The 17552-nt window shown below is 36.6% G+C and overlaps 1 protein-coding gene across 1 annotated transcript in view; it reads left to right on the top strand.

The window, feature by feature from the left end:
* The window catches only part of ADAMTS19 (ADAM metallopeptidase with thrombospondin type 1 motif 19), a 248696-nt gene that overhangs the window by 125902 nt on the left and 105242 nt on the right, over positions 1 to 17552 (top strand). Inside the window, exons 9-10 of the mRNA XM_078067553.1 lie at positions 12779 to 12919; positions 14349 to 14499. Of these exons, the coding sequence (XP_077923679.1) occupies positions 12779 to 12919; positions 14349 to 14499 (292 nt within the window). The remainder of the gene's footprint in view (positions 1 to 12778; positions 12920 to 14348; positions 14500 to 17552) is intronic.

Raw genomic sequence — 17552 nt, 5'->3', positions numbered from 1 at the left:
ATATAAATTTATTATGACCTGCCCAAAAATGCCAATATAATTTTCTTTCCTTTTTTTTAATTAGACATATCAGTTTTATATTCCATGTGGAAAAATCAACATAAGAAATTTGTTGTTAAAAAAGAAAAAACAATGGGGAGGAGAAGGGTGAACTCTATCAGATACTAATACATTTCATAATAGATAAAGCAGTTTGTGTTGGTGCTTGAATAAAGAAATAAGTCAATGGAAGAGAGAGTAAAAAAAGTAAACTTATAAGTAGGAAAAGATGTAGAAATGTAGCATATAATAAAAGCTGCACTTATAATCAGTAGAAAGAAATGAATCATTCAGTCAAAAAAATAACAGGAATCTGGGGCGCCTGGGTGGCTCAATTGGTGAAGTGTCCAGCTCTTGATTTCGGCTCAGGTCATGATCTCAGGTCATGAAATTGAGCCCCCCATTGGGTTCCACGCTGGGCATGGAGCCTGCTTAAGATGATCTCTCTCCCTCTCCCTCTCTGCCTCTCCCACCTCCCCACAAACACTTGCACTCTCTCTCTCAAAAAAAAAAAAAAGTATACAAATACAACAGGAATCTGATTCTATAACATATATTACATCAGAACACACCAAAATGATTGTGTACATTGACATTTTTTGTTTTGTTAGCTTTTTTTCTTTTTCTGTCTTTAACTAGGGAATGTCTGTCATTCTAGATACAAAATCTAGAAATATTTAAGGAAAAGTCACATATAATTAACAACTCAAATATCATTGCAAGGGAAGAAATACAATGGTCAGAAGATAAATCACAATCAGTGAGAGTATTTGCAAGATACATGACAAAGTAATATTTTCCTTAGTATAAATAGAGCTCATACATATCAATACAAAAAATGACAAAAGCCCCGTTAGAAAAAATGGCATCACACAGCTCATGGAGGTCTATCCATGTCTTTTATTTAAAACAAAACAAAACAAATGCAAGCTGGTGCAGCCACTCTGGAAAACAGTATAGAGGTTCCTCAAAAAGTTGAAAATAGAGCTACCATATGATCCAGCAATTGCACTACTGGGTATTTACCCCAAAGATACAAAAGTAGGGACCCAAAAGGCTACGTGCACCCCGATGTTTATAGCAGCAATGTCCACAATAGCCAAACTGTGGAAAGAGCCAAGATGTCCATCGACAGATGAATGGATAAAGAAGATGTGGTACATATATACAATGGAATATTATGCAGCCATCAAAAGGAATGAGATCTTGCCATTTGCAACGACGTGGATGGAACTGGAGGGTATTATGCTGAGCGAAATAAGTCAAACAGAGAAAGACATGTATCATATGACCTCACTGATATGAGGAATTCTTAATCTCAGGAAACAAATTGAGGGTTGCTGGAGTGGGGGGTGGGGTGGGAGGGATGGGGTGACTTGGTGATGGACATTGGGGAGGGTATGTGCTCTGATAAGCACTGTGAATTGTGCAAGACTGTTGAATCTCAGATCTGTACCTCTGAAACAAATAATGCAATATATGTTAAGAAAGAAAAAAAGAAGAAGAAGAATGTAGCAGGAGGGGAAGAATGAAGGGGGGGAAATCGGAGGGGGAGAAGAACCATGAGAGACGATGGACTCTGAAAAACAAACTGAGGGTTCTAGAGGGGAGGGGGGTGGGAGGATGGGTTAGCCTGGTGATGGGTATTGAGGAGGGCACGTTCTGCATGGAGCACTGGGTGTTATGCACAAACAATGAATCATGGAACACTATATCTAAAACTAATGATGTAATGTATGGGGATTAACATAACAATAAAAAAAAATTAAAAAAAAAAAAGGATTGGGTTCAGAAACCAAAATAAATAAATAAATAAATAAAAACAAAACAAAACAAAACAAAACAAACACAAAACTTAGCATCATTCATAGAATGCCAGTTCAGACCACAGCAATTCTCCTTTCACCTATCAGATTACATAAATCTTATCCATATTTACTTCCACTGTAAGGACCATTTCCTTCCCTTGGCAAGAAAACTCCTGCCTTCCTCCCCATTTTCTCTTACTTTATTTCAGATCGTTTTGTCACAAAAGTGCTCTATGGATAGTTAAATCTCTTAACATATGTTCTCATAGGCTCTCTGTAGTTTTCATTCCCAATTTTTTCACTGTTGTAGGTTTATATTATTTGTATCATTATTTGATCTCTCAGTGTCTAATTAGATTGTGGTTCCTGAGGACAGGGGCTGTGTCTTGTTTTGTTTTGGTTTTTTGTTTCTGTTCTTTTATGTGGCTGTTGTTGTTTAACATTGTCTAACACCCTTCGTATGTGCTCAATAAAGAGCTATTAAATCATATTTTGTTAAACAGTGTGAGTATAAAGCGTTGGAATGTGTGGGGAAACAGATATTCTTATACATTTTTGAGAGGAGTATAAAGTGCCGCACTATTTTTGGAGGCCATGTGGGCAATAGTTTTCCAAATTTAGAGGACTGCTTGTGCCTACATTTTCAGCTCCTTTTGCCAGCTTTGAGTATAACACGTTTTAAATTCTAATTTAATTTGTATTTGTGTTTCTCTGCTTACTAGAATAGTTGAACATCTCACGTTTTTCTGAGTAGCTAAAGTTGGTTCCATTACTTAAAAAACACACAGCCAATAAAAATGATCCTAAAGACTTGAGAATGGTCATTGTTTTACATTAATAAAACAATACTTATTTTTTGGCGATTAGCATCTGGTGGCTCAGTACTTTCTTTTCCTCTACATAAAAAGTGCCCTTTTAAGGTATGTTATATTTTGAAATAGTCCAAGGGTCCTAAAGTTGTGGACAAAACTGTTTGTCTTGAGATTGGTATATGACACAGTTTTGTAATTTGATTTTAGCACATTTATGAGGACTTATACTTGTAACAATGTCAAGAAAATAAAAAAGCTCTAGCAGAGTTCTGTATTTTGATAAGTTAAAAGAAAGTGCATTAAGCATATATAATTTATTTACTGATGAAGACTTTCATATGGTAATTAGATTGCTCACTTTGCAATCTAATACATAAGTGGATAAAATTACATAAGTGAGGGGAAATTATAAATCACGTCATTATAAAAACACAGAACATTTTTTGATATGGCCAAAAAAATGCTTATGTGTTTTTGGATTTTGTTTTACTTGTTGAACCAGGGGAAAAGACTGGTCTATATTAACTGATCTTTGGCGTGGCGCCCCGGCTTTTCCACAAAATTGGCAATTCAGGAGTTTGTTCAGAACTGGGAGGATAATGAGGCAATAAATATGCAAAGTTAGCTCCTTGAAGGCAATAAATATTTGGGGCACCTGCTAAAGTTTTAAGTATTGCTAGCATACCAAGAATGCAGATGTCTTGTGAACTAACAAGCCTTTGAAATCAATGACATTTGCTTACATAATCTGCTGGAAATTTTGCCTGGAATAGAACCAAGGGTAGGACCAGACCTGCTTCTTCAGATATCTGCATTTCTGTTACTGGCATCAGCTGTCAGTTCTTCAGTTGAGACATCTGAAACATCTTTAACTCTTTCTCCCCTTAATTCCTCTCATAATCAGTTGCCAAATTTTACTCATTTTTCTTTTTTTCATTTTAATTTTTTTTAAAATTTTTTTAAATTTTTATTTATTTTTTTATTATGTTATGTTAATCACCATACATTACATCATTAGTTTTTGATGTAGTGTTCCATGATTCATTGTTTGCGTATAACACCCAGTGCTCCATGCAGCATGTGTCCTCCTTAATACCCATCACCAGGCTAACCCATCCCCCCATCCCATCTGTCTGTTACTTCTGTCATTCTTCCAGGCTTGGACTATTGCAATACCTGCTTCTTTGGTCTTTACACTGTAACACTTTATCTTTCGGATCTGTCTCACCCATTAGTTCAGAAATCTTTATTGCCCTTTTCCTCCTAATAAGTGAACTCCAAATTTTTTTTTAAAGATTTTATTTATTTTTGACAGAGAGAGAGAGAGTGTGTACAAGCAGGGGAAGCAGCAGGCAGAGGGAGAGGGAGAAGCAGGCTCCCCGCTCAGCAGGGAGCCCAATGCGGGGCTCAGTCCCAGGACCCTGGGATCATGACCTGAGCCGAAGGCAGACTTTTAATGACTGAGCCACCCAGGCGCCCCAAGTGAACTCCAAATTACTTAGCCTTAGATTCATGAGTTTTATAGTGGTCCTTGTCTACCTTTCTCACTGTATAATCCACTTCTCTATTTCATGAATGCAAACAATCCATAATTTTCAAACTTTGTCTTTCTTAATGCTTTTTTCTTATTTCAACTTCCAGTCCCACTGATTTATATCTCTTGCAATTTTACTTATCTGTTAATGGCCAAGGCAAAAGCTATCACTTTTCTGAAATTAGACCTAAAAGTCTGGCTGGAAAAATATTTCCTTTTTTAGCTCCTTTGTACTGTTTATTGTAAATACCACTTAATTTCTAATATATACTGATTTGTACTGATATTTACAAACTGCTACACACATATCTTACTGAACAGCAGTCTCTTTGAAAACAGACTTACTGTCTGATACATTTTTTTCTCCCACACCACAATGTTGAGTGCATTGTACGTTAAATGTGTTTGAATGAGTAAGCATTTGTTGTACAAATGCTCATCTCTTGGGCAGTCCTCTTGAAATTCAAAGTAGAGGATAGCTGAGTTCCAGAAGTAGAAATGAGGAATTAGTTTGGGTCAAGGAATGCAGTTGCCTTAACTGAGAGAAGAAAAAAATGTGTAGTTTTATAACTATATAAATATAAATATGGCAAGATATTTTGGGTACCTGATGATATTTTGTATTCTTATATAAAATTAACTATTAGGAAATGCAATACTTACATTACGTATCAGTTATGATGAATCTACCTTGAAGTCTGGGTACAGGCTTATCCAACATTTCATGTGAGTTCTGAAGTCAGGGACTTGGAAGGGTCAAATCCAGCACTTCAGCTAGTTAAGATTATTTAATCTAAAATTCTGCTAATTCAGTAAGAAGCTAGCATATGCCCCAGGAGACATGCTGTCAAACCTAAATTTGCCTAATCTCTCTCAGCTTGCCAGAAGAGTACTTTTCAGAAGGGAGTAAAAATTTTGCTTTTCATTCTACATTGATTTGCATCTACGATAAGAAAGAAGATATATTCTAAAGGTCAGTAGACAAACAGGAAAAAGTAAATGAGAAATGAAGATAAAGGCATTACATCATAATCTAGGACTATTAGGATGGGAATACAGTAGCTAATAACAAATTGCTGTAATAGTAAAAAATAAATAAATAAATATACCCTTACTCACCCCTAGAAATCCATTGCTCCTTAAAATGTTCAAATTTAATTATTCTTTAATTAATGTTCCTTGACCCACTAAAATTGTTAATGGCCACATGTAACTACATTGTGCTCTTTTACCACACTGTACTCTTTAGGATTCCCTGTAGCCGAAGTCACAAGTATCTTCCTGAGGTATACATGCCTTGGTTAAGGTTAGAAACTACTCAGTGGGCAGGTGCTAGGGAAAACATATTAGAGCAATAGACTTGGGCTTGAATTCTTGTCATGCCAGCTACTCAGTGAATAAACTTGAGGCAAGTCAATGTGTCTGTACTAATTTTCTTCATCCCTACAATTTGGATAAGTTTTCCTTTCAAGGTTCATTGTTCGATTGTTCATGCTTTAATTGCATGGCATAGTGGTTGACACATAATACAGAGAGCATGAATAATAATAATAATTAGTAGTAGTGTATTTGTTTTTATGAAAAGCTGTAATGTAAAAAGGAGATCTTCAATTTCCATTGGCCATATATGTCTCTCTTCATTCAAGGAACTGAATTCACATCCTTCAGAATTCTTACTGGATTGGCAGGAAGTGAGCTTATTATGGAGACCCTTATAGACCACTAACACAGCTTTTGCATTTGATACTTTATTTAGACAGTGATACCAGTTAGAGTAATAAGTAGTTTGTCCAAGTTAATAATCATAATGGGCCTTCAGCCAGTATAGATGTGGCAGTGTTCCCGCAACAGACTCTCTCCAAACGTAGGTTTGGATGTCAGAGTGAGTAGGTGGAAGAGGGGAAAAAATCACCCAGCTAATGAAGGGTCTTATAAGAATTGGCTTTCTGTTTCCATTTCTCTAATGTATCTTGGCAAATGTGTGGTCCAGAGTCAGGCAAGCAACCTTCCTTGAGCAGATCCTCTACAGACTTTTCAGGCTTATAATTTCTCTAAGTCAGGAAGAGGCCACATTAGTTTCTACTTGCTGTCAAATTTACAGAATATTTAGTTGCTTCTCTGATTCTCGATCACTTGGTAAGTCTGTAGACATTTATTTAATGTCAAGAATTCTTGTTGTCCAAGCACTTAAATTCTAGATGGCGAGAGCTTATATGTATTACTTAAAATTTGCCAGAAAAAGAAGGTAGTTCTGATATGTATACCTGCCATATATTGGAAAGCCACCAAAGTTAACAATCATGGGAAATATATGCTAGAATTTACTGAAGAGTCCTTTATATAGGAATAAGGTCTTAAAATTTGGGTTGCATTTGTAAATATAGATAATCTGGGGAAAGCATTTTGATAAGAAGGGATTGTGCAAAAAAGCAGAATTAACTGTTCCAATAAAAATTAGGTTGAAGTGAGTTTACAGATCACTTGAAAAATAAGATAAAAGCTTGGGTTTTTGTCCTATAGATCATGGCTTCTTACAAATTTTGAGTAAGCATCATCAGAAAACAAGTTAAAATATAGTTTCTTGGGCCTTATCTCTAGATAGTCTCTTTCAATCCACTGTGGCAGGACCCAGGACTCTGCATTTTATTTTTTATTTTTTTTTTTAAGATTTTATTTGTTTGACAGAGACGGTGAGAGAGGGAACACAAGCAGGGGGAGTGGGAGAGGGAGAAGCAGGCTTCCCGCCGAGCAGGGAGCCCGATGTGGGGCTCGATCCCAGGATCCTGGGATCATGACCTGAGCCGAAGGCAGACGCTTAATGACTGAGCCACCCAGGCACCCCAGGACTCTGCATTTTAACTAACCCAACATCAGCATGCCCTAGGATTTTGACGTACGTGGTTCATTATTCACATTTTCAGTATCACTGCTTGTCAAGGAATACTGAAATATTTGCAAGGTGGGGTGGCACCTGGATGGCTCAGTCAGTTCAGCGTCCAACTCTTGGTTTCAGCTAGGGTCGTGATCTCAGGGTCATGAGATTGAGCCTTTCCTCAGGCTCAGCACTCAGCAGGGAGTCTCCTTGAGATTCTTTCTCTCCCTCTCCTTCTACCCTCCCACCCTGTTCTCTCTCTCTCAAAAAAAAAAAAAAATTTTTGTCTAGGAAACTAGTTTTTTGTATTAATGTATTCATAACAAGCTAAAGTAATTAAAGCATGGTTTAATAAAGCAAAAAGTTAACAGGCATGAGGCTAGTCAGACAGACGTTATCAGAGTCCAGAAGTGAGGAGAATTAACACTTGTCCTGGTTGATATAACTAGTTGTAGAAAGGACGGGATAGGTGGGAGAGCTTTAAGGAATACAGAACTAATAGAATCCAGGCATGGGTTCGCTTCCTAAGAGCAAAGAATAGTGTGTCCTAACCCCAGTAGATGATAAACCCCTTGAGGGTAGGAAGTGGATCTTACTAATTTTTATGACCCCAGCTCAGTACAGCACCCAGCACACAGTGCATTCTCAACAAGCGTTTGTTCAGTTCCTAGATAAACCTGTCTTATAATGTACAGCAAAGTCGAAAGGAATCTCACTTTCAGTACCTCTACTTATTTTTTTTTTATTTTTGACACCATGACTGACTTGCTTTACCTTGCCTTTTGACTTCCAATAGAGGTTCATATTTAATTGTTTTATGAAAACTGAAATTTAAGTGATTAAAATTACTTAAAATCTAAAAAGTAATAAACATATTTTGATTTTTTTCCCATGAGCAGTGAACTTATATCACATCAGATACAGCCACAGAATTGTATGAAATTGTCATTTCATGGAAACATAATACACTTCCACTTAGACATTGTGACAGTTTGTTTCTTTTTTTAAAATAAAATTTTCCATATAATATATGGCTTTTAGTGGGAAATAATACACCATGACAAAATATTTAATATATTTAGCACAAAAAAGTTTACTCTTCTAAAGAACTACTGTTTACAAATCTGATCCTTTCCGAATTATGCAAAATTTGTGAGTGAATTCATAAATGTTCTCCTCTCTAACTCTTTAAACATCAAAAGGGACCATCTTCAAAATCCAAATGTTTCTCCAGCTTTCCGCAGGATATCACAAAACTTCCTGGCAGTGACTTTTAAACAAGTTGAGAAGTTTTATAAGATAAAAATATTTTTTCAGTTGACTTGACAACCATGTACAATGTTAGTGGAGAGTTTATTTGCCCAAGGCTCTTTGTCAAAATGAATTTAAACTGAGATTATTAAAATGTAGCTCAGTTGCACAGTATGAGGAGAGGTGTTGCTAATGTCTTACTTCAAGAATGTTTTCCGTACAATGCATGGGACTTGGTTTTAGAACTATATATTTGGAGGTGTATTTCTGCTATCAGAGAAGAGACACTTAAAATTATTCAGGAAACAAAAAAAAAAATCATATGCGTAAATGGAGAGTTTTGATCCACTCAGGTTTGGTTGTTTAGAGATCTCTCTGCTTGACCTTCGGACTGCCTGGCTCTGAGTCCCAACTCCACCATTAACCTCTACCCATTCCTCATGTATAGAAAAGAAATCATGATAATAGAAACATGATGGGGATATTGTGAGGATCAAGTGATATCATCATTGTTAATGATTAATACAATGACTGGTGCAGATAAAGGTTCACAGTTTGTTTTATTTCAAATCTGTAGAATCAGAACTAAGCTATGTTTCTTGATAGTTCCAGATGTGTGGTTGAAAGAAAAAAAAAAAAGCCCCATCCCAATTTAATGATAATCTTTTCTGTTACAAGTTAAATAGCTTTAGGAAAATTGAACTAATGGTAAACAATGCTTGAATCATCAGATCTCTCCATGGCTAGAGCTAATTTCTTACATGAGAATCACGATCCCAAAAGGAAAATGATCATCTGGATGAGAAGTTGTAATCTTCCCAATTTGGAAAATCACATTACACTACTTTGGGAAAATCTCCAAATTGCTAAATCTTGGAAACAAAACCTCTCCTTCTCTCAAATGGACATATTATTTAAGAAGTTTTATTGTTTCTGAAAAAGACCAGTTGCTTTCAGAAGTAATAGCATTTGTGTATGGTTTGAAAGACTGTACCATCACAGATGGAAGAGCTGAGCATGTTCCACAGAGCAAGTGGCTGTTGATAAAACAGGGTCACCCAGCAACGTGTGTTGCCGCCAGAATTCCTCCCTTGTGGAGGTGAGACAGTGATCCTGGCAAGGACTGCGTCCAAACCGTACTGTTAGAAATGCATTAAGGCATTTTATTCAATTTGTGAGATTCTGCCTTATTTGCAATTTCTTTTTTTTTAAGATTTTATTTATTTATTTGACACAGAGAGAGAGCACAAGTAGGCAGAGTGGCAGGCAGAGGGAGAGGGAGAAGCAGACTGAGCAGAGAGCCTGACACAGGGCTCGATCCCAGGACCCTGGGATCACAACCTGAGCCGAAGGCAGATGCTTAACTGACTGAGCCACCCAGGCACCCCAGCAATTTCTTTTCTTAATTTAACATCAAAGCAAAGTAAATTCTTGCCGTTATTCTTTACTTGGTTTTTCCTTAAAGTCCACAACTTCCCCCAAAGCAACTTCTACAAATAACAGCAAATTTCACATAATGATGTTTTATCTTTTTGTGCTTTTTGACAAGTTAGAATGATGAGGTTTCTCTGATTTCTTGCCCATTAAAAGAATCATTATGGGTTCCTACTATATTCCAGGCACCGTGCAGGCATTTTACATCATCCTCATGTAATTTTCCTAACAACCAGTTGGGAAAGTATATTTCATAAATGAGGAAACTGAGGCACATTTCTTTATTATTATTTACTTGTCTCTAGACCCATGAATAAGGGGGCGGGAGATACAGAATTCACATCTCTTTCAACTTCAACATCTTTCACCGCACCTCCCAGTAACTAAACTGGTCCATACCTACTCCACATCACCTCTTACTTTTCCTCTTTATCATTAAAATATGAAAAACATTTATCTTCCTAATCTGTCAGTCATCCTATTAATGTGTGTTGATACAGACCTTAAAGACATTAATTAGAATAGGAGTGAAAAATATGATTCAACATAGAGCTGAATTTTTCTAACATGAAAATATGGAAAATGATATTCAGTCATATATTTTCAGTTTTATTTAGACCAGAATTTTTGGAGTCTTCAAAAGTTAGTAAACAGTGATTTCCTCATTCATTATTTTTAACTCAGAAGTTAATTACTTATTCCAGCCATATCATTTTCTTCTTTCAAAACATGTTAAATATAACAATTTTGATTCAAAGTTTTAATTCATCTCAATGAAAAAGTAATTTGAGGGCGCCTGGGTGGCTCAGTTGGTTGAGCGACTGCCTTCGGCTCAGGTCATGATCCTGGAGTCCCGGGATCGAGTCCCGCATCGGGCTCCCTGCTCGGCGGGGAGTCTGCTTCTCCCTCTGACCCTCCCTTCCTCATGCTCTCTCTCTCTCTCTGTCTCTCAAATAAATAAATAAAATCTTGAAAAAAAAAGAAAAAAAAAGTAATTTGATCATCATGAAAATTTTTATTTCAATTTGAGAACACATACGTAGTCTAGTTGTGATTTCCCTTAGCAGCTTCCACAACAATTCTTTTATTAACATTTTAAAATATAATGTAGATATTTTAGCTCTTTGTTATTTTTACTATAAAGGACTACTTTATTATCTAGATCATATAAAATGAGAAAAGGGAACCCTTGACTATCCTGCCATCATTTCAAACTTGGCCTGTACAAAATCAAACCTTTCCTCCTCCTGTGTCTTCACTGTTAACCTTCACTATGAGAATTCAGTGTGGATTATATGAACGTTTTCCTGCAATAGAAGTGGTTCTACATGGTGACTTGATTCAGCATTTAAGTACGGTTTATAGAGTATGATTCCAGTATGCCATGATCTTAGAGAGATGAGCAAGTTCCTACCCTCAAGAAGTTGCAGCATTAACCAGAAGTTAAAATGGATAATGCAATGTAGAAAATGCAGTAACAGCGTTGTCCGCAGAATCCGATGGTAGGACAGAGTACACATACATAAGATGGAAGTTAGTGAAAGAAAACCTCATGAAGGTAATCAACAATATCCTTGGAGATGAAGTAGAATTTATCCAGGCAAAGACATTGAAGGAGAGACACCTTGGACAGGGCAGGAGAGGGAATGGAATTCGTAGATGCCAAATGTATCGCGGCCCGTCACGTGATTGATTCTAGAGCCGGCCACCTCGCTACAGACTTCACCACTTCCCACTCTCTCACTGTAGAACCTTGGGAAAGTTATTTCTCATCAGCAAAAATGGGGTTTTAATGGTCCCTACCTCGTAGAGTCTTTAATTCCAGCTTATAAACCCGTTTGTATGGTGTGTGACACACAGAAAATGCTAAATGACAATTAATTGTAAAAGAATAAGAAAGAACATACTGTTTGCAACACGAGAAATCATTTACTGAAAAGAAAATGCAGTAAAGGATTTGGAAGAAGATAAAGAGACTTTGTACCATGTTAGAGAGCTGGGAAGTGCCATAGGGGTAATGGGGAAGGTAATGGCAGTGGGTTGTGTTTTAAATTAACTTCACTGGGGCAGAGTAGAAGAAGAAGAGAGAATGTTGGTAAAGATTAGAGCCCCGGAACCCAGTAACGCCGTAATAATTGTTGAGACTAAATACTTTATAATCCTTTTTAATAGTAACAAAGGAATTGAAAGGAGGTGACAGATGAGAGAAATATTTGGGAAGTAGAACTGGCAGGACTTGCCCTCTCACACGGAGTAAATAAAATAGCCTGGGGGGATGATGATCTGAGAGAAGGGATAAATGACCTGAAGATTCTTGATTTGGCAGACTGGGTGGCCAGCAAAGGCACAAAGAAGAGAGTGAAGGAAAAAGAATATAGGAGTAAGTAGAGGTTTGAAAGAGAAAATAGTGAGAGCAGTTTTTCCACATACTGAATTTAACATTCTCCTAGTACATCCATTTGGAGATAAGTCAGATTTTTAAATAGAGTTTCAACTTAAAGCAACAGCTTCAAGATTCACTAGAAAAAATAAAGATGGCCAGGAATGGGAAGGTTTCCCAGGGACAGTTTTTGTTATATGATGAGTGGAAGAAGGCAGTCTAATGAAGCAGATGGGGAAAATAATAGTTTTAATGTGGTTTCAGATTTGATAGAAGGTATGAATAAAGGATCTCCAGGCAAGAACAAGAATTTTGTATGGTTGAATAGAAACTTGACTATTTCTATGTGTTTCATATATACTACTCTGTGAAAAATTTATCTACAGATCATTTTGATAAAGGTGACTAAATATGTTATTTACCAGATAGATTGGGAAAATGTTTTTTACTAAATAAAAATATTTACCTTTAACAAAATAACAGAATTTTAAAAAATAAATCAATCTGAAACCTGGTTTTATTTTTGGTCTTTTAAACCAATTCATCTCCCATTATTTTAAGTATTTATCTGTTATTTTATTGCCATTATAAAAAGTTAAAACATACTTATCTAATGTAATTTTTTATTTTAATTATATTCTGAATCAGCATGGGCATTAATCATGACAATGACCACCCATCATGTGCTGATGGTCTTCATATCATGTCTGGTGAATGGATTAAAGGACAAAATCTTGGTGATGTTTCATGGTCCCGATGTAGCAAGGAGGATTTGGAAAGATTTCTAAGGTACTGAGGTCATTTACTATTGTTGTATTGTCATTGTTTACCTGTGCCTGCTTCTGCTACCCACCAGGGAAGGTGGCACGGTAGAGTGGGGAGGACACCAGATTAAGGATCAAGGCAGTCGGTTCCAATGCTGGCTCTCCCACTGACTCATAGTGTGATTTGGAACATATTATTTAACCCATCTGCTTCTTAGTTTCCACATTTTCTTATAAAAGAATGAGCAAGATGATTTGTAAGATTGGAAAATTATCTGTCACAGTATTTAATTGCCTCTTCAAAATTTCCCCGTGGAAACATTCTCATTGCTCATCACTCAGCACATCCGTTATCACAAAGAACCTCTTTAACAAAAGCTCCACTCTTCCATTGTGATACTTCTAAACTCTGAATTTTTTTCATTAATACGTCGTTGTCACCATTATAATAGTCCTCATTCTCGTCTTTCCCACTTTCAACAGCGGGAGCAGTTTCTCTCTGGTTGGAAAAAGAAATGAAAAATATTATTATTGTTTTATTTTTCATTTTAAAGCCCTTGTTATTTACTTATCCCTTTGGTATTAAAGGAGCAGTTGAAATAGTACGTGATATACAAAGTGAGTGAGAGATGCTTCAAGTATGCACAAGTCTCACGAAGGTAGAGAGGAGCACCTAGCTAGCTAAGTTCACTGTACAGATAAATTTTATTCAGGTTTCCATACCATTTCAATTGGCAAGCCTATTTTTTCTGTTCAATGAATATTAAAATCCACCAAAATACAATGTTTTCTACCATACCATAACTCTGGTGTGAGGTATGTGCAGTACATTCTGTGAATGATGTAGAGAACAGCATGCAGAACCTGTAATATCTAATCTCACCACCTCACTGCAACAGTAACCCTTGAGTAGTTCCTAAGGAACATGCGTGATATTGTATGGCCTTCACAAGAATCAGATGCATGATAAAATTAAATGTCACCTCGTAAATGGCAGTTGTATTACAATGTCAAGTACTAAAATATCGGTACTATTAATACTCACTCGACAGAGCCTTCCATATATTCTCTCAGCCCCCAAATATAATTGATTTCTTACCTTTACACATTATTTTTGGGCAAGTTACGCTCCTGGTCTGAGCTTCTTCATCTTATAAGTGTGTATAATAATAATCACCTTACCGTGTTATGTAGATTAGCTGAAAGACCTATGAGAGACCTTTATAATCCAAAACATTCTGTTAACTTGAATATTATTATTATTAGGATTATCTTATATAGTTGTACCTAAATGATTCTCATATAGGGGATGATTTCTATGGATATTCGGTAGAACTTATAAATCAAAGTAAGAACGTATTTTTAACATTATAAAAATGTTTCCTGTTGCTATGCTAATTATAACAAGTTTTTACATGAAATTCAAAATTTTACACACATCTGCATTTTGCCAGGTCGAAGGCCAGTAACTGCTTGCTACAAACAAACCCCCAGAGTGTCAATTCCGTGATGGTTCCCTCCAAGTTGCCAGGGATGACATACACCGCTGACGAGCAATGTCAGATTCTCTTTGGGCCATTGGCTTCCTTTTGTCAAGAGATGCAGGTAAGGGTTGTGTCCAGATGCGATTTTTTAAGTGTATGTTCACATTCATTGTTTAGAAGCATCGATTGGAGGTGGGAGAGGTAACTTTATTTCAGAGTTTGTGGCTCTTTTGAGAGCACCCCAATCTTGGAAAGAGAGATTTTCTAAGAAAAGGTTATTGCATTTTTTCCCCTAGCACTTTTGGAAGTGATAGAAATAAGGTGTGGACATTTAATCTAAGTCAGGAAGGAATGACCCAAGAATTTCAATTTCAAAAATGGGCACTGAAGTCAAGGAAGTATTTATATTGTGCCAGTTCAGTGCTTCTATTTTAAATCTCTTACTTTCTTACATGGTAGGTAACTGGGTGAAAGTATAGTGGAAAAGATACATGAACATGTAATTGGAGAGGAAGAATTATATTTTTTAACCCTGAAAATAAAGTGTTAAAAATATGTTCTACCAGAACAAAAACTAGAGAGTACATTTTTAAATAGTTGAACTACAGGAAAGGGGTAAATATATGATGGTAAACTTTGTAATATCTATATATTAATACGCAAATGGTCACTAATTATTCAGAGAGGCAAATGGTACCAGTCTAGAAAATATGAAGTCTGAAAGATTGAGCAAAATGACCTTCTTAATTGATATAAGAATTTTAGCTCTTCTTACTTTCCCTTCTTTCTTTTCTTTTTTCTTTTGGCTGCCCATCCCCTACTTGCCCATCTATTCCCATCTATTCCCAACACACACACACACACACACACACACACACACACACAACACACACACACACACTTTGTATTGCAGGAATAAACTGATAGTCATGCTTAGAGTTAGTTGGTAGTTGTATTTCATTCTACCTAAGTTTCTATGATTGCCTCAAAGGACTTTGGCTTTGTTGAAGATAATGCTGTTTTGAAGTACTAGCAGCATAATTAAAATCCATTATAAGTAAAAAAGCATACGGCATTATGAAATATTTGATGCTTTCTCTTCTTTGTAGTTCTTATCCAAGGAGTTTTTTACTTACCATTTTCTTCTTATCCATTTCCCACACTGGTGGGTAAGCTCCAGGAGGGCAGAGAGCATTTCTCCAGCATCTAGCCCAGTGGCTGGCACATGGTAGGCATTCAGTGAGTGTTTGACTTAAGATTAATATAAGTGAATGTATGAAGGAGTTGGAGCTGCCTTAAATGTGACATGTCAAAAAATGTGTAGACTATAGAATCCATCTGGCAATAGTGGAGCTCAAAAGGAACTGATGGCAGGGTGGCTGGGTGGCTCAGTCAGTTAAGCAACTGATCTTGGTTTGGGCTCAGGTCCTGATCTGAGGTTGTGAGATCGAGCCCTGCGTCAGGATCCATGCTCAGTGTGGAGTCTGCTTGAGATTCTCTCTCTCTGCCCCTCCTCTCTCTCTCTCTCTCTCTCTCTCACACACACACACACAGGCATAAATCTTTAAAAAAAAAAAAAAAAAGGAACTGCTGGTGTAGGTGTGTGATTGTGAGCTGGTTCCCAAGGAACTTTGTATGTGGCAAAGTTATAGGTCCTTGAGACTTAGTCTCAGGTGTGATGATTCAGTAGTTGGCAACTTGGCTCTGCACAATCTGCCCGATACCTCCCTGACCTTCTTGTTCACTGTTCTCATTCTGGGCCTTCAGACAATCAAAAAAGTGGGTTATAGTCTTCTTTCTTAAATCTTCATGGCAAAACGAGTGTTTTGAGGTACATTTCCGCGTGCTGAGATTAGCATTGTTTTGGAAAACAGACTAGGCTCTTTCTGCTCCCCATTGTAGTATTATGTGGGAGGTAGTTTCAGTTCATGCGATATAGAGGATTGATAGTGCTGATAAATGTAAAATTTTCATGTTTTAGAAGGCACCCCAAGTGTTAGAAAAACTCTGCAAATGATCAACCGCAAACATGATTTTGGTAAATTTTAGATTATTTTTCACAAGCATTGTATTTAAGAGCTTTTAGAAATTATTTTATATTGCAGTTAGTTAAATCGTACTACTACCATTCTACAATATTTTGAACTCTCAAAAAATGCCTCATAGTACATTAATTATTTATATTTGTGATCTAATTTGATTCCTATAGATATTATATGCCATAGTTATTACTCGGCCCTGTTTTACAACAAATTTTACAAACAAAATTTGAGGCCTGTAGAAGTTAAATAACTGTTAAGTTCTTATACCCATCAGGAGGGAGGGTTAGGTGCAGATGCAAACAATGGAGTACATCCTGACCACTGTGCTTTACTGCCTCTTAGGGAACTCAAACTTCTTTAAGGGTTAAAATCATAGATCAGATCCCAGGGTGCCTGTGTGGTTCAGTCGGTTCAGTGTCTGACTCTTGATTTCATCTCAGGTCATGATCTCAGGATCATGAGACTAAGCCCCACATTGGGCTCTGCACTGAGCATGGAGCCTGCTTAAGATTGTCTCTCTCCCTCTTCCTCTGCCCTTCCCTGACACCCCCATCACATGCTCTCTCTGTGTCTCAAAAAAAAAAATCATAAATCATATCCTGTTTATTTAACTGACTTTGTTTCTTCTGCTACAGCATCTGCGTCATTAGGGTTAAGAAATATCTTAATTGACTTATTTTATTTTTCTAAACTATTCTCCTCTATTATATGTTATTTCTCACTAACCTACCTGCATGGAGTTTCTTACATCTCTGAAAATGTAAGTGTTTATTACAGGATTTTGAATCTGTATTTCTCAGTGTCCTAGGATGTTGCTGTATTTTTAACTAGGCATTTTGTAAATAAAATTAAGTTTCAGGTATTCAGAAATATTCTTTTTTTACCCTCAAGTTTTATGTGTCTGACATTTTTATTGATAAAATCAGTTTTTTCTTTATTTATATCTGTGTGTAATATTTCTTAAAGATTATTTTTAAAACAATCCTGAAAGAATTGGACTGCTGTGGAAAAGCAACACCTCTGGGTCAGGGTTTGATTGGAGAACACTGGTTGGAGGGCCATGAACCCAGTCTTTAATAATGCTTCTGCCTCTTATTAGTTGTGTAGCCTTAGTCAAAAATTTTTTTCTCTT

Source organism: Halichoerus grypus, chromosome 2 (assembly GCF_964656455.1).
Source record: "Halichoerus grypus chromosome 2, mHalGry1.hap1.1, whole genome shotgun sequence".
Lineage (NCBI taxonomy): Eukaryota > Metazoa > Chordata > Mammalia > Carnivora > Phocidae > Halichoerus > Halichoerus grypus.
This window is presented reverse-complemented; position numbering and strand designations above follow the sequence as displayed.